This window comes from Loxodonta africana, chromosome 19 (genome assembly GCF_030014295.1).
Source record: "Loxodonta africana isolate mLoxAfr1 chromosome 19, mLoxAfr1.hap2, whole genome shotgun sequence".
Classification (NCBI taxonomy): domain Eukaryota; kingdom Metazoa; phylum Chordata; class Mammalia; order Proboscidea; family Elephantidae; genus Loxodonta; species Loxodonta africana.
The window spans coordinates 11,790,784-11,812,329 of NC_087360.1; the positions used below are offsets into that span (position 1 = coordinate 11,790,784).

At 47.6% G+C, this 21,546-nt stretch overlaps 1 protein-coding gene across 6 annotated transcripts in view; it reads right to left on the reverse strand.

Moving 5' to 3' along the window:
• The window catches only part of RBM19 (RNA binding motif protein 19), a 161,062-nt gene that overhangs the window by 83,758 nt on the left and 55,758 nt on the right, over positions 1-21,546 (reverse strand). The window contains exons 22-23 of one of the 6 annotated variants that reach the window (XR_002788004.2): positions 15,873-16,075; positions 956-15,113 (exon numbers count right to left, since the gene is read on the reverse strand). The exons of 4 other annotated variants lie outside the window; for them this stretch is intronic. Coding sequence is in view for 1 of the 2 variants with exons in the window: in XM_023559481.2 (XP_023415249.2) it covers positions 16,000-16,075 (76 nt within the window). In the remaining variant the exon portion in view is untranslated. Of the gene's footprint in view, positions 1-954; positions 16,076-21,546 lie in introns of those variants that run through there. One more of the 6 variants, XM_023559481.2, reaches the window with a different exon arrangement.

Genomic DNA, 21,546 nt, shown 5'->3' on the forward strand with positions numbered 1-21,546 from the left:
TTCTTTATGACAGCTTTGATGTCCTCCTGGCATGCCACAGAATGGCTACTCCTGTTCAACAATCCACTTCGCTCATCCCCTGGCGCAGCTGAACGTTTATGGCATTTCTGGTTTTCCGCTGTCATAAACAGCCCTTCACTGAAGATCCCCGCACATAAAAATCTGCCCAAATTTCCAGTTATTTCTTTAGGATTGATCTTGAGAAACAGAATTACTAGGTCAAAGAGTAAGCGTCTAGATTTGTGATGTCCCATATGGCAGCCATTGCCAGATTGTGACTATTTAAAATGAGACAGAAAACTTTTTGGGGGGATATTTAGATTTAAATTAAATAAAATGAACATTCAATTCTTCAGTTGCACTAGCCACCCTGTAAGTGCTCAATAGCCATTTGGGGCTAGTGGCTGCCATATTACATCAGATACAGAATATTTCTATCATTGCAGAATGTTCTATCAGACAGCACTGATCTTGGCACATACTACCAAAGCCACAGCATTGGCTAGTGTGGTTAGATAAGCTTGGCATCAACGATCAGCACTGGGTATGCCACCTTCTCCCCAACTGGCACTGTCTTCCTTCTTTCATCCTCCTCTTTCTACTTCCTTCTATTTATGATTTCAGTTGAGACTTCTCAAAACTTCCTAGCAGTGTACCATATCCTGAATGGGGGGGGAGAGTTAAATATACACACCTGAGGGGGAGTCCCTGGGTGATGCAAACAGTTAACATGCTCGGTTGCTAACTGAAAGGCTTGAGTCTACCCAGAGGTACCTCGGAAGAAAGGCCTGGTGATCTGCTCCCCCCCCCCCCCCCCAAATCAGTCACTGAAAACCCTATGGAACATAGTTCTACTCTGACACACATAGGGTCACCATGAGTCAGGGTCAACTTGGTGGCAGCTGGCAAAAAAAAAAAAAAAAAAGAAAAAGGAAAACCTAGAACTTGACAATGATTGTTTTATATATGATTTCCCATCCCTGTGACTGGTTGTGGATCAGACCGTTGTGATCCATGAGGCTGTCGCTGGCTGATTTTCAGAAGCAGATCACCAGGCCCTTCTTCCTAGTTCATCTGAGTCTGGACGCTTCACTGAAACCTGTTCAGCATCCTAGCAACATGCAAGCTTCCACTGACGGATGGATGGTGGCTGTGTGTGAGGTACACTGGCCAGGAATTGAACCCCGGTCTCCCGCAAGGAGGGCAGGAACTCTACCACTGAACCACCACTGCCCCTCAAGAGATAAGGGGCCAGAATTCAGGGGCTGGCTCAGGGGATGAAGTGAGGACCCAGAGCTGATATGGTGTAATCAGAAAGCCTGGGCTCTAGTCTCAGCTCAGCTACTTAAACTGGCAGTGTGAACTGGGGCAAGTCACTTAACCCTTCTGAGCTTCGGTTATTCTCATCTTTAAAAGAAGGGATAAAAATATCACCTACCTCATAAAGTTGTTGTTTGAGACTTAACAATAGAACTCAAGTAAATCTCTTAGAATAGAGCCCTGCAAATGTGACTTATGTTGAGGAGGATGATGATGGTGATGTCGTCTGACATGCCTGACAGGTTCAAATAAGATGGTGGACTTGAAGCTTAAATATTACTACTACTATTAAGAACACTGGAGTCCCTGGGTAGTGCAAACAACTATTATCATCTGTTGCTAACCAAAGGCTGGAAGTTCAAGTCCACCCAGAGGCACCTTGAAAGAAAGGCCTGGCAATCTACTTCTGAAAAATCAGCCACTGAAAACCTTATGGAGCACAGTTCTACTCGTGGGGTCGCCATGAGTTGGAATCAACTTTATGGCAACTGGTAGTAAGAACAGTAATTTTAGCTAAGGATTTATCATGCTTTTATTGTACTAAGCACTCAAAATCCTGATTCCTCATCAAAAAAGGCTATGAAGAGGTGTTATGGGTTAGATTGTGCCCTCCCAAAATGTGTATTGTAAAACTTAACCTCTATGCCTGTGGTTATGATCCCATTCCGGAATGGGCTGTCTTTGTTATGTTAATGAGGCAGGATTAGTGTAGGATTATCCTGAGTCACATCTCTTTTGAGATATAAAAGAGATTAAACAAGCAGATGGAGAAGCAGAGATGGGAGAAGACAGATGCCAAGCCACACAAAGATCTCCAAGGGACCAAGAAACGGAAGCTGAAAAGAGACAAGGATCACCCCTAGAGCCCACAGAGACAGAAAGCCTTCCCCTAAAACTGGAGCCCTGAACTTGGACTTCTAGCTTCCCAAGCTGTGAGAAAATAAATTCGTTTGTTAAAGCCATCCGCTTGTGGTATTTCTGTTACAGCAGCACTAGATGACTAAGACGTGAGGTATTAGCATTATCACCGTTTTACAGCTGTGAAAACTGAGGATCAGACAGGTAAGGACTTAGCCAGGACCACAAAACCAGGAACAGTCTAGTCCAGGACTGAAAGCTGGTGCTGTGCGACAACAGAGCCCCAGCTCTGGCTGAAAGGGCTCTGCAGGGTCTCAAGGGGAGACCACAAAACCAGGAACAGTCTAGCCCAGGACTGAAAGCTGGTGCTGTCTGACAACAGAGCCCCAGCTCTGGCTGAAAGGGCTCTGCAGAGTCTCAAGGGGAGAGCACAAAACCAGGAACAGTCTAGTCCAGGACTGAAAGCTGGTGCTGTCCGACAACAGAGCCCCAGCTCTGGCTGAAAGGGCTCTGCAGAGTCTCAAGGGGAGACCACAAAACCAGGAACAGTCTAGCCCACGACTGAAAGCTGGTGCTGTCCGACAACAGAGCCCCGGCTCTGGCTGAAAGGGCTCTGCAGATTCTCAAGGGGGGAGCACAAAACCAGGAACAGTCTAGCCGACGACTGAAAGCTGGTGCTGTCTGACAACAGAGCCCTGGCTCTAGCTGAAAGGGCTCTGCAGAGTCTCAAGGGGAGAGCACCCTTGTGGGACTGGGATGATGCTGGAACCACAGCTGGGACGGCCACAGCCCACAGCCCTGCCTGAGTTTTCTGGATACTGGACAAGGGCCTTTCCTCATGATGAAAGCCCTTTCCCAGGCCTCCTTTTCTGGTCAAAGGACAGGCTCACCCACAGGGGAGGTGGCACATAATAAGAGCCACACAGGCTAGCAGCCAGGAAGCCCCATTAAGCAAAGCTTTCGCCCAGCTACAGTGATAACTGATATTTGTAATGATGACCCAGGGCCGCAGGCCCTGAATTGCCTTCTGGATCATCAAAGATTCAATTACACTCCATTGAGTTTCAATGTTAAGTATATTCTATTATTTTCTAATTCCTTGGAAACTGGCCATCCATTGTATCAATGGTAACTCTCCATTAACCTGAATGGGTGGGTCTGTCAGGAAGGCCCATTGCTCAATTCAGATTGGAGGTGGTGTATACCAGTTTGTAAAGGATTTGGGGGTGGGGGGGGGACGATGACAACACTGGAGTCCTGCACACAGGGAAGGCCACTGGTGGGAGGGAAATACAGCTGGGGCTGGGGCCAGAACCGACTTTGTCACCTCTCAACCATTCCTGCTTGGAACCTCTTTTTCCTCATCTGTAAAGTGGGCTGTATGATTCCCTTAGAGTAAAGAAATAATGTTGTTGTTGTTAGGTGCTGTTGAGACAGTTCTGACTCATAGCAACCCCATGTACAACAGGACGAAACACTGCCTGGTCCTGTGCCATCCTCACAATCATTGCTATGTTTGAGCCCATTGTTGTACCCATTGTGGCAATCCATCTCCTTGAGTGGCTTTCTCTTTTTCTCATGTTACAAAGCATGACTTCCTTCTCCAGGGACTGGTCCCTCCTGATAACATGTCCAAAGTATGTAAGATGAAGTCCTGCCATCCTGGCTTCCAAGGAGCACTCTCGCTGTACTTCTTCCAAGACAGATTTGTTCATTCTTCTGGCAGTTCATGGTATATTCAGTATTCTTTGCCAATGCCACAATTCAAAGGCATCAATTCTTCTTCAGTCTTCCTCATTCATTGTCCAGCTTTTGCATGCACTTGAGGCGCACTCCAGTCCTCCAAGTGACGCTGGTGCTTTTCAACATTAAAGATTTTTTTCCCCCCAACAGATTTGCCCAATGCAATACACTGTTTGATTTCTTGACTGCTGCTTCCATGGGCGTTGATTGCGGATCCAAGTCAAATGAAATCCTTGACAACTTTAACCTAGTCTTCATTTATTATGATGTTACTTGTTGGTCCAGTTGTGAGAATTTTTGTTTTCTTTGTGTTGAAGTGTAATCCATACTGAAGGCTGTAGTCTTTGATCTTCATCAGTAAGTGCTTTAAGTCCTCTTCGCTTTCAAAAAGCAAGGTTGTGTCACCTACATAGTGCAGCTTGTTAACGAGTCTTTCTCCAATCCTGATGCCATGTTCTCCTTCATACAGTCTAGCTTCTCAGAGGATGTGTTCAGCACACAGACTGAATAAGTATGGTGAAAGGATACAACCCTGAGGCACACCTTTCCTGATTTTAAACTACATAGTATCCCCTTGTTCTGTTTGAACAACTGTCTCTTAGTTTATGTACAAATCCCATGTGAGCACAATTAAGTGTTCTGGATTTCCCATTCTTCACAATGTTATCCATAATTTGTCATGATCCACATAGTCAAATGCCTTTGCATAGTCAATAAAACACAGGCAAACATCTTTCTGGTATTCTCTGCTTTCAGCCAAGATCCATCTGACATCAGCAATGATATCCCTTGCTGCACATCCTCTTCTCAGTCCAGCTTGAATTTCTGGCAGTTCCTGTCGATGACTGCTGCAGCCACTCTTGAATGACCTTCAGCAAAATTTTATTTGCACGTGATATTGATGACATTGTTGGACAATTTCCACATTCTGTTGGATCGCGCCTTTCTTTGGCATGGGCACAAATACGGTTGTCCTCCAGGTAGTTAGCCAGGTAAATGTCTTCCAAAGTTCTTGGCACAGGTGAGCGAGCACCTCCAGAGCTATATCCGTTTGTTGAAACATCTCAACTAGTATTCCGTCAATTCCGGGAGCCTTGTTTTTCACCGACACCTTCGGTGCAGCTTTGACTTCTTTCCTTAGGACCGTTGGTTCTTGATCGTATGCTACCTTCTGAAATGGATCAACTCGACCGATTCTTTTCGGTACAAATTTTTTTTTTTTTACACAGTGACTGCATATTCCTTTCATTTTCTTTTCATGCTTCCTTCGTCATCCAATATTTTGCCCATAAAACCCTGCAAAATTCCAACTCAAGGCTTTAATTTTTCTCTTCAGTTCTTTCAGCTTGAGAAATGCCAAATGTGCTCCCCCTTTTTGGTTTTCTAACTCCAGGTCTTTGCGTATTTCATCATAATACTTTGTCTTCTTGAGCGGCCCTTTGAAATCTTCCGTTCAGCTCTCTTACTTAATCATTTCTTCATTCGCTTTAGCTACTCTGTGTTCAGGTGCAAGTTTCAGAGTCTCTTCTGACATCATTTTGGTCTTTTTTTTTCTTTCCTGTCTTTAACGATGTTTTGCTTTCTTCACGTATGATGTCCTTGATGTCATCCCACAACTCGTCTGGTCTTTGGTAATTAGCATTTGGTGCATCAAATCAATTCTTGAGATGGTCTCCAAATTCAGGTGGGAAAAACTCAAGGTTGTATTTAGGTTCTCATGGACTTGTTTTAATTTTCTTCAGCTTCAACTTAAACTTCCATATGAGCAACTGATGGTCTGTTCCGCAGTCGGCTCCTGGCCTGTTCTGACTGAAGATACTGAGCTTCGCCATCGTCTCTTTCCACAGACATAGATGATTTGATTCCCGCGTTTTCCATGTGGTATAGTTGCCATTTCCGTTGTTGAAAAAAGGTATCTGCGATGAATAAGTCATTGGTCTTGCAAAAGGGAACTGAAAAGAATGAGGTAGAGCTATATGAACTAAATCTGAAGGATCTCCGCTATGGATTAAACTGTGTACTCCAAAAAGGTATGTGGAAGTCCTAACCCCTTGTACTTGTAAAGGTGACTGTTGGAAATAGGGTCTTTGAAGATGTTGCCAGTTAACATGAGGATGTTCTGGGGTAGAGTGGGTCCTAATACCATCAGAGTGGTGTTCTTACAAAAGAGAAGAGACACAGATACAGACAGGGAAGATGAGGCAGAGATTGGCGGGATGCAGCTACAGGCCAAGGAACGCCCAAGACTGCAGCAACCACCGGAGGCTGGAATAGGCGGAGGGATCCTTCCTCAGAGCCTTCACAGAGAGCCTGGCCCCGCTGACGCCTTGAATTTAGGCTTCTGGCCTCCAGACTGTGAGAGAATAACTTTCTGTGATTTTAAGCCACCATGTTTCTGTTGCTTTGTTACAGCACCCAGAGAAAATGAATACAATCTTCAAGACACATTTTAGAGGGGAGAAAAAGCATGGCGACACGAAAAAGATGCCACTGTTTTTCATGTAAGCGGTCCCGAAGCAATCACATATGTTGTCTACAGGGTCACACAGGGACGAAATGCACAAAGATCTAAAAGGAGCGAGACTGAGAGAGAAGGCGCTTGCATAGCAGGTGTACAGTCGTTCAGTTCACAGCACCCCACGTGACAGGGCAGAATGGTGAGGGCTCAGTGAAGTATGAACAGCTACTACTAGGCTTAATTAAACAATACAATGATTGGGAGGATGGTGCAGGACTAGGCAGTGTTTCATTCCGTTGTATGTAGGGTCGCTAAGAGTGGGAACCGGCTCGACAGCACCTAATAACAAACAGTGCCATGTTTGTAGATCAAAGATGATCACATATTTATAGTTTAACCTGATACCTGTAGGCTAATGTGTACCCCAATAGCCGAGGTGGCCACAGAAGTGGTTGGAGGGAAGAGGGGAAATAAAACAAAAGCAACAGAAAGCCCTGGGTCTCTGGGTTCACAGGTCTTCGCTGTAACGTCCTCTGTTCACTTGCTCCAGTTGAGGGAAAACCCTCGAATCTTCCAGAAAACAGCAGCTCACCACGCGCCATGGTGCTAAGAGCTCTGGGAGGTTTCTTGGTTAGGGGCCGCGGTTGCTTTAAATGTCTAGGGTGGCTGGGGCCGTCCCCACATAGAGGCCTCACAGAAACCAGGCTGCGCAGAGAGGGTCCCCTAACTGGGAGGAGGAGCCGTACCCCAACTCTGGGCTAATGGTGCTGCCCCGGGCTAGGAACATGGCGAACCTGGGACTTTCAAGTGAATGAATTTTCTTGAGACTTTCATGTTTTGGATGCTTCCATAAAGCCCTTTGAGATGACTGCAAACAGCCTGGGCTGGGGAGTCAGTGTTCAGCAATGGATTTACAAGAGTGCAGAGGTGAAGAGAGGGGAGGTGGGAAGAACAGCCAACAACCCTGGATTCCAATTCCAGCCCCACAAAGATGGAGAAATGTATGAAGAATCGAACCAAAATGGAATCTTGAGGCCAGCACGGCCTTTCCAGTTACATACAGTAAAACCCTTGAAAGCTGGAACCTGTGTGAGGCAGAAACCTGTCAGAGAAGGAAAACGCAATAATTTTCCACTAATAGAGAGCAACAGAAAAGTGGTAAGACTGCACTATGTTAAAGGCAGAAAACTCTCAGGACCAGGAAAAACAAGGCAGTCCTGGTGAGTTCCGGCTCTCAGAGGTAATTAAAAAACAAAACACTAAACGCCATCCTGACTTCCCCCCAAAAAACCCCAAACCAACTGCCATCAAGTTGCTCATGGAGCCCCATGTGTGTCAGAGTAGAACTGTGCTCCACAGGGTTCTCCACCGTTGATTTTCGGAATGGAAGTAGATCACCAGGCCTTTCTTCCTTGGCACCCCTGGGTGGATGCCAACTGCCAATTTTTTGGTTATTGGCTGAATGCGTTAACTGTCTGCATTGCCTAGGGACTATGTAACAGTCTCTATTATTTACCGAGTGCTGACTTTGCACCAAGCACTAGGCCAAGGGTTCCCTAACTTCGTTGGTTCATGGTACCCTTGGTGTGTCTGCAATTTTTCTCATGGCACCCTAGGGCAAAAAAGAAACACCTAACCATCCCTTTATTAACTGGTTAGGTCTAAACAACTTAGTAGTAGTAGCTCACACCATCCCTGACAGATGCCACTGTTTCTCTTGAAAAATTACAACCGCCTGCGGCACATTTCACTGTGGCACCCCAAGGTGCCTTGGCACAGTTTGGGGACCATGGTCCTAGGCTAGCTGCTTTACTTTCACTTCCTCATTGAATCCCCCAAATGCCCTGGCAAGTGTGTGCTATGGTCCCCATTTTACAGATGCACACACTCAGGTTCAGGATGTCCCAGTCTCGGAGGCGGGAGATGGAGGCACGAGGATTTAAAAACTGATCTGATGGACTCCCAGGGCTGCCACGTTCAGTTGTACAGGTTTAATACTGCACAACTCTTGAGGCTGCCACTTCCACAGACTATGACACTGCTGCTCTGAATCGCTGTACCTAAACATTAAAACCCATATTCGGAATTTGTGTTTGATTTTGCACAAAGCCTGTAGCTGTAAGAGCCCCTCTCTTTTCACTCAGCAGCTTCTTGCTTTGACTTCTGCGGTCCCCTTACTGAACCCTCAGCCCACATCCCTTTCCCAGGCAAATACCCACACTGCCAGGACATGCTAAAGAGCACCAGGAGCTTCATTTAACCTTGGTGGCCAAGCGGCAGAACAACCAGCTCTAATAGAGTAAACTGCATCTAAATCGGCAGCATTTCAACCACAAGTGAGCTTGGCAGGGAAAAAGATCTACAGGTCTAAGTGGACCCAACGAGTATTTGGGCCTGAAATTTGCACTAAAGAAGGATCCAATTTAATAGAACAGAGTTTCTCCAATTAGGGTCTGCTGCCCCTCCAAGAGATTTGTGTGTGTGTGTGTGTGTGTGGTGTGTGTGTGTATGCATGTGTGTGTTGGCGGGATACTGGGGAGTAGTTTAGATATTTCTGTATGATAATTTTAAAAGTTTGTTTTTATTTATGCAACCTAATTTTTTAAAAATATGTCTATATACATGTATAACAGTACTGTGAAAAAATTTCCGATTTCAGTGATGGGAAAGTGGCCATTCAGAGTTCCTGGTAGTCTGAACACTACCCTGAAGTGGGGCCCTGTGACCCCCCCAGAGCACCCACTTGTAGACATGGTGACCTCAAAAGACCTGTGCTGGAATACACTGCCTTACTCTGTGGGACTGGACGCTATGCTGTGTGGAACCTGTCTTTACACAGACGGTACCCATTTGCAACAAGAGATCAATTAGCCATATGAACAACAAAATGCTTTTCTCTTCCCAGTTCCAAGGGTAACTGGTTATCCATTTATTGACATAAGATTATAATGCTAACTTTTATTTTTAAGTGACAGAGATGGCTTAATAGAATCACTAAGCGACGTTGAAGGAGTACTAGTTGTACAGTGGTTAAGTGCTCAGCTGCTAACCAAAGGTCAGTTATTCAAACCCACCAGCCATTCTGTAGGAGAAAGATGTGACAGTCTGCTTCTGGAAAGATGACAGCCTTCAAAACCCTTTGGGGCAGTTCTACTCTGTCCTATAGGGTTGCTATGAGTCAGAATCGACAGCAACAGGTAAGTGACGCTGTGTTAAAAGGGGTGTTTGATGACAGGCTGAGACTTAGATAAACAAAACCTGATTGCGCTGAACTGCCAAATAAAGCCTGCAAGTCAGTATTTCTGTTCTGCACAGCGTCCTTACTTACGCAAGCAGACACTCCCGGCATTAGCATACTGACGTAAAGATACAGAAGCAGATTAATGATCAAACCTGAGGCTACATCCTTCTAATATTAAAACTAGCATACGGAATTTAGTTTCGGCAAAACAACATCATCCGTCATACTAAAATAATGCTGTCCGTTTGAACTTTATTGATTTTAAATTTTGCTTGTGTTTAATTTGAAACCCTGACCTGGTGGTCTTACAGTCCTATGTGAACATAAGCGTGAGTTGTCAGTTTACTCTGAGTTTTACATCTGTGCACGTTTCAGTAACATAATGATAAAACATAATGATGTCGACACAAGGCTTTTATTTTCTTTAAAGGGCTCTGTGCACATTATTCAAGCTCGAGGAACACTGTGATGGCAATGTGTGATTTTATGAAACGTTCCCTTAGAATATAAGCCCCGTTCAGAGAATGTCGTGTAATTGAGCCCCCTCACTGCAGTTTCCTCTGGTGAGGACCAGAGAGAGAAGGTAACTTTCCTAACAGCACACAGCTAGTTAGCACAGTTGGGAATGAAAGCCCAGCTCCTTGGCTCCTAGTGTAGTCTTAGGAAGCACAGTTCTACCCTGACGCCCATGGGGTCGCCAGGAGTCTGAGTTGACTCAATGGCAGTTGGTTTTCTCCCTGGCTTCCTATCACAGTCCTAACATACTCTAGGAACCATAGGCATAAGCCACGATGCAGACAATGACTGCCCTGGGCCAGGAAGAATGCCAACTCCAATTCTAACATCATTGACCTCATTCCTTACGATAAACCAGACACAGCTGTCGATCTCGCCATTATACAAAGACAAGCACTGAGTCCCAGAGAGATGAAGTAACTTGTCCATGATGACTAAGTGAGTACGAGATGTCCTCTAAGACCTGGTCTCTGCCCTAAACGGTGAAGCTTGGGTATCCACCTTCCCCTAAACCTAGGTGGTCAGGTCCTTTCCTGGAGTTCATCCTTGTTTCTGTAACCCAGTATCCAGCCTCCTTAGAGATGCTCAGTAAGTATTTGCTAAACCGACGGGTTCGTCCTTCACTAAGAAGCAGTGTGTTGAGATCTCCCTTTTCCAAGGGAAGCTCTGAGACACGCAGCAGGCAGCCACTGCTCCTGCTCAGAACGCTCTGAAGATACCCGGGGGACTGCGTGCTGCCTCTCAGCGCCACAATTATCGGCTCCAACAATGAGACCAGGGCCGGCAGACAAGCCCAGACAAAGCGCGGAGACCTTGTAACTGAAAAGGTACTGAATGGCGCAGGCGGAGGTGTGAAAGCAAGGTGAGAGCAAGCACTGTGGCCGCCTGTGACTGGAGAGAAGAGACGGTGCGCACCACCACCTCACCCCTGGGACCCGCACACTCTCCCCTGGGCGCCCGTCCCACAGCCTGGGCTTCTGTCGCCCACTCTGGAATCAGCCCAGGCATGGAGCGAAACAAAATGTCACTTGCAATGAAGACCAACTTGGAAATCTTGGTCCCAGGAGGGAAGAAAACAACAACCAAAAAGAAACCCCCTTTTCACCCATCAAAAACCCGTTGCCGTTGAACTGATTCCAGCTCCCTGCAACCCGATGTGTTACCGAGTAGAGGTGCCCTGTGGGATTTTCTTGACTGTAACCTTTACAGAAGCAGACTGACAGGCCTGTCTTCTGTGGTACCACTGGGTGGGTTCAAACCACCAACCTTTAGTAGTTGAGAGCAAACCATTTGTGCTACCCAGGGACCATTTCTCAACTCTCAGTGTTGACTGTTATTTTTTTAAAGGGGAAAACTAAATAGGCTTCCCCATCAGCTCTGGGTTGGGACTGCTCCACCAGCCTGCCTGGCAGAGGGAAACAGGCAAGCCTTTCAGAGAGGGCCTCGCAACTGAGAAATTGTAGGCGAATACCTGCAGCCACTTACCCATCACAGATGCTGCTCCTGGGCCCGTGGCAGACATCACTAATCAATTATGATGCCATTACCTGCATAGCTGGAACACAGTCTCACACTCCTCCAGTACAGAAGTCTAGGTAGCCATGACCAACAGATTTGTGTTGGCTCAGAGGGCAGAAGCTACCTGCTGTGGCCAGCCTGGCCCAACCCCGTCATTGATTCATTCAACAAACTGAGGCCCTAAGAAGTCACACAACTGTCCAAAGTCAGACAACTGGTGTGAGATCGAGCGGGGGCCAGAATTCAGGCCTCCTGACTCCTTGCCTGGTGTTTTTCTCATTTGGAAAATCACAGTGGCTCCTTTCCAAGCTTACAGCCAACTCCCGATGACCGAGGCACAAGGACAGCATGAAAAACGAGAACTTGGATAACCCAAGCAGCTCATCTGAGCAAGTGTTGCTGGTCCTGGTTTGCGGAGCAGGAACTTTTACAGCCGCCGACCAACCCCCGGTGGATGTATTTGTAGGCAGAGAGCAGCATAATTAAGAAAGGAGAAGCGAAGGATCTGGAATAGGGTCTCTGCAAAGCAGGCCCCCGAATGAAGGAACTATCACCCAGTTTGCATCCCCATCAAATGCCTCAGGGCTCTGTTTTCAGAGAAACAGGGAAAACCAAAGACCAAACCAGTTGCTGTCAAGTCGATTCCGGCCCATGGCAACCCCATGTGTGCAGAGCAGAACTGCTCCGTAGGGTTTCCAAGGCTGCGAACCACCAACCTTTCAGGTAACAGCCGAGCATTTAACCATCTGTACCACCCACGGACTCCTTCAACAGGGAAAGGTATGCTTTTAGAAACACAGACTTGTGCCCACCCTGCAGGTCCAAGTGTCTGCAGGGGCGCAGATCAACAAGAGCCCAAGGAGGTTACGTGCTGGTTTCTTAGCTCTCTCAAAAAGGGGTAGAGACACTCACTCAAATGGTATTTTCTCGTGCTGCGAACAACGGAAGTTTAATATTTTTTCTACATTCTCTGTAGTACCAGGGTCACGCTATTATATAAAAATAGATCCTGGGAGATAAAATATACTTTCTAGGCCAGTCTCTTCATTCATTTCCCTTGGTTCAATTAGCCTAATTTAAGTAACAAAGTGTATAAACTGTTTATGCAGCATATAAAAGTTGGGATAACTTCTCTCCCCCTAGTTTTCCTCCTCCCTGGGCTACTGTCTGCGTGGCTGCAGAGAGTGAACTTTCTTCTGACCAAAGAGCCAAACCAGCTACTGCTGATCCCAAAGCCTGGCAAGTTCTCCTTTCTTGGATCCCGTGGACTTTACCACTGATACATTCCTGGGGTGGAAGAGTTTCATAGGGAGTGGGCCTGGCCTCTCATTCCATCAGGAATCCCATCTATAGCATCCTTAACAGTCATCCTAACCCTCACTTGATTACCTCTGGTGATGGGAAACTCACTACTGCATGGAGTAGCCTTTTCTAATCTTTTCTGGATTAGGATATTCATTTTTTAAACACTTTTAATTTTCAGATAATTGTAGATTCACATGCAATTTTAAGAAATAATAGTTTCCCCCAGCAGTAACATCTGACATAGAAACCTGTTGCTGTCGAATTGATTCTGACTCATAGCGACCCTATAACTAGGGTACGATATCACAACCAGAAAACTGACATCGATACAATCCGCTGGCCTTATTCAGATTTCACCAGTTTTACATAAGTCATTTGGGTGTGTATTTGGTTCCATGAAATTTTATCACACATAGGTTTGGATGAGGACCACCAGTTAAGATACAGAACATTCCATCAAAAGGATCCCCCTACTACCGTTTACAGCCTCAGCCACCTCCTTTCCTCTGTAACACCTGACCAACCACTAATCTCTTCTCCAAAATCCCTATAAATGTTGTCATCTCAGAAATGTCACATAAATGGACTTGTACGGTATGCAGGCTTTCGGGATTGCCTTTTTCGCTCTGCATAATTCTCCAGAGATTCACCCAGGTGTTTGCGTGTATCCACAGTTTGCTCCTTTTTATTGCCGAGTAGTATTTCACGGTACGGACGTACCACAGTCGAACTATTCACCCACTGATGGACATCTGGGTGGTTTCTAGTTTTCGGCCATTATTAATAAAGCTGCTACGTACAGTCATGTACAAGTTTTCTTTTTTTTTTAAACAGCTTTATTGAGATATAATTCACATACCATCGAATTCACTCATTTAAAATATACAATCCAATGGTTTTTACTATATTTGTGGTGTTGAACGACGATCACCGGAATCAATTTTAAAACATTTTCATCAATTCAAAAAGAAACTCCGCACCTGTTAGCTATCACCCCCCAACCTTCCCATTCCCCCCAGCCATTAATCTACCCTCCTGGATGTACTGCATTGGGCAAATCTGCCGCAAAAGACCTCTTTAAAGTGTTAAAAAGCAAAGATGTCACTTTGAAGACTAAGGTGCCCCTGATTCAAGCCACGGTGTTTTCAATCACCTCATATGCATGCAAAAGGTGGACAATGACTAAGACCATGAAAGAACTAACACCTTTGAATTATGGTGTTGGAGAAGAATACTGAATATACCATGGACTGCCGGAAGAATGAACAAACCTATCTTGGAAGAAGTACAGCTAGAATGCTCCTTAGAAGCCAGGATGGCGAGACTTTGTCTCATGTACTTTGTACATGTTATCAGGAGAGACCAGTCCCTGGAGAAGGACATCATGCTTTGTGAAGTAGAGGGCCAGAGAAAAAGAGGCAGACCCTCAATGAAATGGACCGACGCAATGACTGCAACAATGGGCTTGAGCACAGCAACAACTGTGAGGACGGCGCAGGACCGGTTGATGTTTCGTTCTGTCGTCCATAGATAGGGTCACTATGAGTAGGAACTGACTTGAGGGCAACAACAACGTTCTGGACATTTCATAAAAATGGAATCATACAATTTTGTGGTCTTTTTTGGCTTCTTTGACTCAGCATGATGTTTTCAAGGTTCATCCATGTTGTAGCATGTATCAGAACCTCCTCGCTTTTTATAGCTGAGTAATTTCATTGTATGGACATACCACATTTTGTTTCTCCGTTCATTTATTGATGGACGTGTGTACAGGTTTTCGTGTGAACCTAAGTTTCCACCTCTCTGGGATAAAGGTCCAGGTGTGCAACTGCTGGGTTGTACGGGAAGCGTGTGTTTAGGTTAATAATAAACTGTCAGGCTCTCTTCCAGAGTGGTGGTGCCATATGACACTCCTACAGCAGTGTGTGAGTGACACAGTGTCTCCACCAGCACCTTGTGTTGCCGCAACTTTTTAGCTCAGCCATTCTGCCAGGTGTGCATTTGTTTGTTCTGACCCTTTGCAGAAACTGGATTCTGGGTAACATCTGCTCTGAGTCTCAGCCCTTCGGTCTCCTCTCAGGCTTTCCTTCTGTAGGCTGGCCAGCCCTCATTCTTCCCTCCTGATGGAGCCTGGTTAGCTCACGTTGTCCTCTCCTACAGCAAGGGGCCCATGTTAAAACCTTGATTCAAGATGTGATCATGCCCTGAAGGGGGGGGGGCATCAGGGATTTAGACCATGTGGTTCTGTTGAGCTGCATCCCACAGCTGGCTAATACGGACCTTGGAGTCCCTTAAGAACTGCAGATCCTTTTCTTTCACCCAAATAAAAAATATGCCAGCCATATTTGGGTTGCTCACTAGTGGAATTGATTCTTTGGCATTCTGTGGTTACTGCCTGGCAACTGGAACCTTGGCAGCGCAGTGGTTAAGGGCTCAGGCTGCTAACCAAAAAGTTGGCAGTTCAAATCTACCAGCTGCTTCTTGGAAACCCTTTGGGGCAGTTCTACTCTGTCCTACAGGGTTGCTATGAGTCAGAATAGACTTGACAGCAATGGGTTTTGACCTGCTAATTGTAATCACCCCCGACAAGTGGGCCCATCACTTGCTTAGAATATAGTTACCCTGAGGGCAACAGTGGGTGCTTTGAAACCGGCACCGCACTCGCTCAGCTCGCAGTCAGCCCGCGTTATCTGTAGACGAGGCACTGTGGTTCAGTGGTAGAATTCCCACCTTCCACGTGGGAGGCCCTGTTCGGTTCCTGGTCAAAGCCCCTCATGTGTAGCCACCGCCCACCTGTCAGGAAGGTTTCTGTGTTGCTCTGATGCTGAACAGGTTTTAGCGGAGCTTCTAGACTAAGATGGACTAAGAAGAAAGGCCTGGAGATCTACTTCCAGAAACCATCCAATGACATACCTGTGGCTCACAAAGGTCCGATCCACAACCAGCCGTGTCCGGGATGGCGCAGGACTGGGTAGCGTTTTGTTTCATCGTGTCTGGGGTGCCCATGAGTCAGGGGCCACTAACAACGGCAATTTGTGGACTAGCCTTGATGAACATCACAGACATTCAAAACCTCAGGGGCCACGACTGCCGAAGACAGGCGTATTCTAAGGGCTCTTGAACAGATACACGAAAGGGTTAAAAAGGTACGTCTCCATCCCTTGAATTTACGCTGGAGAAGGCAGCGCAGAAAGAGCGTGACTGGGAGCGCAAATCCAACTCTGCCACCTGCTTAGGTTTTATAGCCGGGACGCCATCTGACTTGTGAGCGTCAGTTCCCCAGGGTGCGTAGGGGAGGAGCAAATGAAATTAGGGACACAGAAGCCCCACTGGTGGGTGGGCCTGGCAGGGCCCTGTGGTAGGTGCTAAGTAAACACACGGAGAACTTGCCAACAGTGCCTGGCTCACCCGGCAGACACACACCACTAAGGGACATCAATACAGCCAACGCTTACGTTCCTGCTGACAATCTGGGGCTAACAGATGCCCTGAATCAGGTGTGCCCCATGGGGATGCTCCCTGTAAGCCCCAGGCGCAGGCACACGCATGGACAAATCCATTAAGAAGCACAGCTCTGGCACTGCCCCTTCAGTGAGGAGTTATCTGGGATGTGTACAGGAGCGTGGAGCAGGACTGGGAGTGACACGCTCAGGCTCAGAATCTGGCTCCAGGAAGAACTGTGGGGCTGGGTGGCTTCCAGCTCTGCCACTGTGTGGCCTCAAGCAGGTGACTGCACTGCTCTGGGCAGCAGGAGCACTTTCCTGAGAGGGCTGTCGACAAGATCTGTACAACGTGCTCACCATACTTGCTGCATGGTGATGCGTGGTGACGCTTCTCAGTGTCACCAGCCATAGGCATCACTGTCACCAGCGTCAGTGCTGTTGGCCACATTCAGGGCACAGCACCCTCCTTCCTCTCTGATCACGCCCCGGGAGAGCTGCCTGGAGGGAGAGGCTCTCAGGAGCTCAGGGGATAAGGTGGGCCCCCATGCCCAGATGTGAACAACCAGCTGTGGTCTGCTTCTATCCTCTCCTGCCAGGTGTGCACCATCTCCACGGAGGCAAGGTCCTCACTGGATAATGAGCCCATTTTTTGTTGTGCGCAGAGCCCGCTGTGGGAGAGGTATCTGGGCTGGGGCTGGCGGAGGAGGGGGCCCCGACAGCCTCCTGCACACAGCCCCCGCCCCCGGCTTCTGAGCATGTCCCTGGGAGGGCACATGGGTGTACCCCGCACTTACAGTCCCACCGACTGCATCCAAGGAGGCTGGAGGGGTGGGGCCGCGCTTGCGCTCATTTTTATTTTTTTTTTGCTCACTGACTTTATTTTACTTTTATTTATTTTTATTGCTATTGAACATACACACAGCAGAACATACACTAAGTCAACCATTTCTATATGTACAATTCAGTGACCTTGGTTACATTCTTCAAGATGTACAACCGTTCTCACCCTCCTTTTCTGAGTTGTTCCTCCGCCATTAACATAACTCGCTGTTCCCTAAGCTTCCTATCTACTCTTGCCAGTTGCCGTTGTCAGTTTGATCCCATATAGATAGTTCTTAAATGAGCACAGTGGCTCTCACTCATTCTGATGCCCCTTCCCTCCCAGCCAAGCTGGTGTCCCCCCAGACTGCCCTGTCGCCAAACATGGCACAGGACCCACTAGTTGCGTAGGTCCTAAATATAGGGCTGTCCTCCATTCCTCTCTCCATTGCTCCCCTCACTCAGACTGCCAGCAAGGCTCTGCAAACCTGTCCCCAACTGACTCCTTGCCTGCTCCCAAGGCTGACACCTGCTCCAGGCCACGCCCCCTCTTGTCCAGGTGACCACAAACCCTTCTCGCTGGTCGTGCCTCATCCGCTCTTGTCCCTTCGAGACCAGTCCCCTCAAAAAGATCTTTCACAAAGACAAGTCAGATTCCACTACTCCCTCTGCTCAAAACCTCCACAGCTTTGGAAGAAAATCCAAACACCTGAAATGCAAAGGGCCAAGAGGAGCCCAGGCAAACCTGAAGAAGAACAAAGACACCAGAGATCGAGACCACAGCTACAAAGCCCTGGTAATTAAGACCGTGAGGTACTGGCACAGGGACAGACAAATAGACCAACGGAGCACACGAGAGTCCAGAAGCAGCCTCTCACATCCACAGTGACCTGATTTATGACAAAGGCAATACTGCAGAGCACAGAGCACAGAATGGTCTTTTCAATAAACAATGTTGGGCCAACTGAATATCCAAGTGGAGAAAAAATGTACCTGGATCTCTACCTCATGCCACACACAAACATCAATTCCAGATGACTGCATATCTAAAAGTGAAAGGTTAAAGCTTCTAAGGAAAACATAGGAGAGCAGCTTCATGACCCTGCAGTGGGCAAGGATTTCTTAAACGCGACCCAAAAAGTTCTAATCCCAAGGGGAAAAAACAATAACCTAAGAATATTAAAATAAAGAGCCTCTGTGCATCAAATGATAAGGAGTCCTGGTGGCACAGCGGTTAAGCACTCGGCTGCTAACCAAAAGGTAGGCGGTTTGAACCCCCCAGGTGCTTCGAGGGAGAAAGACATGACAGTCCTCTTCCATAAAGATTTACAGCCTTGGAAAACCGATGGGGCAGTTCTATTTTGTCCTGTAGGATTGCTATGAGGTAGAATTGACTTGATGGCACTGAGTTTGGTTCTTTTTTTGTGGGGGGAGGTGAGGGTTCATCAAGAGACACTATTAAGAGGGTGACAAGCTACCCACAGACTGGGAGAGAGCCTGCAAGGCATATACCCAGGGATATCTTCTCATAAGAGAGAAGATAAAGTATCTTATTTGTGTAATTAAAACTAAAAGACAAAAACAACAAGCTAGTTCTCTGACTCCAAGCCTTGACTATTTTCTTTTAGGGCCTGGCTCATCTTCACTAGGTCTTGTGTTTCACTGAGAGGAGGAGCTGGCAAACTTTTCCTGTAAAGGCCCAGACAGCAAATATTTTAGGCTTGCAGGCAGTTCGGTCTCTGCCGCAACTACTGAACTCTGCTGCTGTGGCGTGAAAGCAGCTGTAGAAAGTCCGAGAACAACCGAGTGTGGCTGGACATGGCCGATGGATGTGACAGCGCCCGTCTAGGGCCCCTCCATAGAGGTGTATCTGGTAGATGACCTGGGTAGGGGAGGGGCCATGGTCACAGCCCTGTCCCTTCTCACTCCAGCCCCTTACAGAGTTTGGCTGAGTGCAGCTTTCCCTTCTAGAATCGTCCTGCTGGCTCTTGGGAACTGCCCACGGCTGCTGACTTTTGCAGAGCTTCTTCCCTGAGGGTCTGGGGAATGGGAAACCTGCCTCCCCCACCTCACTCAAGTCTCTGCCAAGAGCACATTAAAGGGCTCACTGTGGCTTTTGGAAAAGAATTGCTAACAGCCAGGGGTTGCCTGGGAGGCAGCCCTGGGCCTGTGCAAGGGAGGAGTGCAGGCGAGCACGCTGTCCTGGGCCCCGCCCTGCAGTCATGGTCACAGTGAGAGGAAATGAAGAGGAAGGAGGCAAGGGATGGACAGACGCTGACCAGTGAGTGAGGCGCACCAGGTGCGCTGGGGACAGGAGATGCAAGCCGTGCAACTAAGGCCCGCAGACACCTGTTATGAACTCACCCATTCACATCCTAGCAGGTGGTTCACACCTCCAAAGAAAAACAAAAAAACAGACGCTCAGGATGAAAGCAGAAAGCTCTCCACCTGCAGCTGCCGGCCAGCCTGTCTGCGGCAGTGTCCACTGGCCGCCCAGAGCTGACACGCTCTGGGGACAATTCTAGGGGGCGGAGGTGCGGCTCTAGAGTGAAGGAGGCCTGGCTAGGCCCCTGCAGAGCTGTGTGACCCTAGGCAAACTCCTAACCCTCTCTGGGCCCCCATGCCTTATCTGCATCAGGATCCATGAAGCAAAGCTTAGCACAGTACGTCTATGACTCAGTGGGTATTACGGAGCGTGCTACAGACCAGGCACCACGGACACGGCAGGGAATCAGACAGTGTCTGTCCTTATGGTCTGGGGACACTAAGCAAAACCACCACACAATGACAGTGAGCTATGCAAGGGCCACTGTGAGGTGGGCTAGGGTGGACTGGTAAAGTGGCTGTGGGAGAACAGGCAGGGGTCAGCAAAGGCCTTTCATTTTCAATAGCAACGATCACAGCACACCCTCACCACGCTTACTCTGTGCCAGGCACTGTCCCCATACCACTGCCCTCTGAGGTTGTAGGTGGCATGGAGGTCTATGCCCGTTTTCCAGATGAGGAAATGGGGGCACAGAGAGGTTAAGTAACCTGCCCAAGGTCACACAGCTTGCGAGTGGTAGAGCTGGGATGTGAACCCGGTGGGCTGGTTCAGACCAGGAATCCTTAATCTTACTGCACTGTCGACGTGAGCTACGCTATCATTATTACCCAAAAAATGATGGTTCTAAGTTGTGGACGTTTTTCAAATCGAGGCCAGCCTTTAAGGTACAGGATCTGTGAACGCTGTTACCCTCTACGAGGTACTTCGAAGTGGGCCACTTCTCCTTTGCTCTGGCTGTGGGCGAAGCTGTCTGCTCCCTCACATGCCACATGCCTGAATGTGCACTTGCAAGGCTGGGGCATCCCATGTCTCTCTCTCTCACACTTCCCCTTAGCAGACAACATGGGAAGGTTCAGCCAGTGTCTCACCTCACTGACAGACTCTCTCTGACCCAGAACCCAGCGAGGGGGAGAGGGTTACACTGGGGGAGGGCTGAATCAACTCAATGGCATTGGGTTACAGGTTACTGTTGGGTGCTGTCCAGTCAATTCCAACTCAGAGACCCTACAGGACAGCGTAGAACTGCCCTATAGGGTTTCCTTGGCTGTAATCTTTACGGGAGCAGATCGCCAGGTCTTTTCTTCTGTGGAGCCTCTGGAGGGTTCAAACCACCATTCAGTTAGCAGCTGAGCACTTAACTGTTGCACCACCAGGGCTCCTTCCATGTATACATACGTATATATATATATATATAACCCATTACAAACCCATTGCCAGTGAGTTGATTCTGACTCACAGTGATCCTACAGGACAGAGTAGAACTACCTTATAGGGTTTCCAAGGAGCAGCTGGTGGATTTGAACTGCCAAACTTTTGGTTAGCAGCCAAACACTTAACCACTGCACCACCAGGGCTCCATATATACCTATATAGATATACACACACATATGTACTGATAGAAAGGAGAAAAAATTCTGCAGAGAACCTCAAAGGATTCTTGTCCATCCACGAGCTCAGCACTGCTGTTAACGGCACAGGCTCTGTCTAAAGTCAGACCTGTCCTGGGTTTGAATCATGACCCCGCTGGTTTTGTGTCCTTGAATAACCCCCATTAACGTTTAACTGCCTACTGTGTACCAGGAAACCCTGGAGTTGTAGTGGCAAAGAGCTACAGCTGGTAAACAAAAGGTTAGCAGTTCGAATCCACCAGGCGCTTCTTGGAAACCCTATGGGGCTGTTCTACTCTGTCCTGTAGGGTCGTTACGAGTTGGAATCAACTTGATGGCACAGGGTTTGGTTTTTTTGGTCGACTCTGTACCAGGCGCTGCACCAAGTGCTT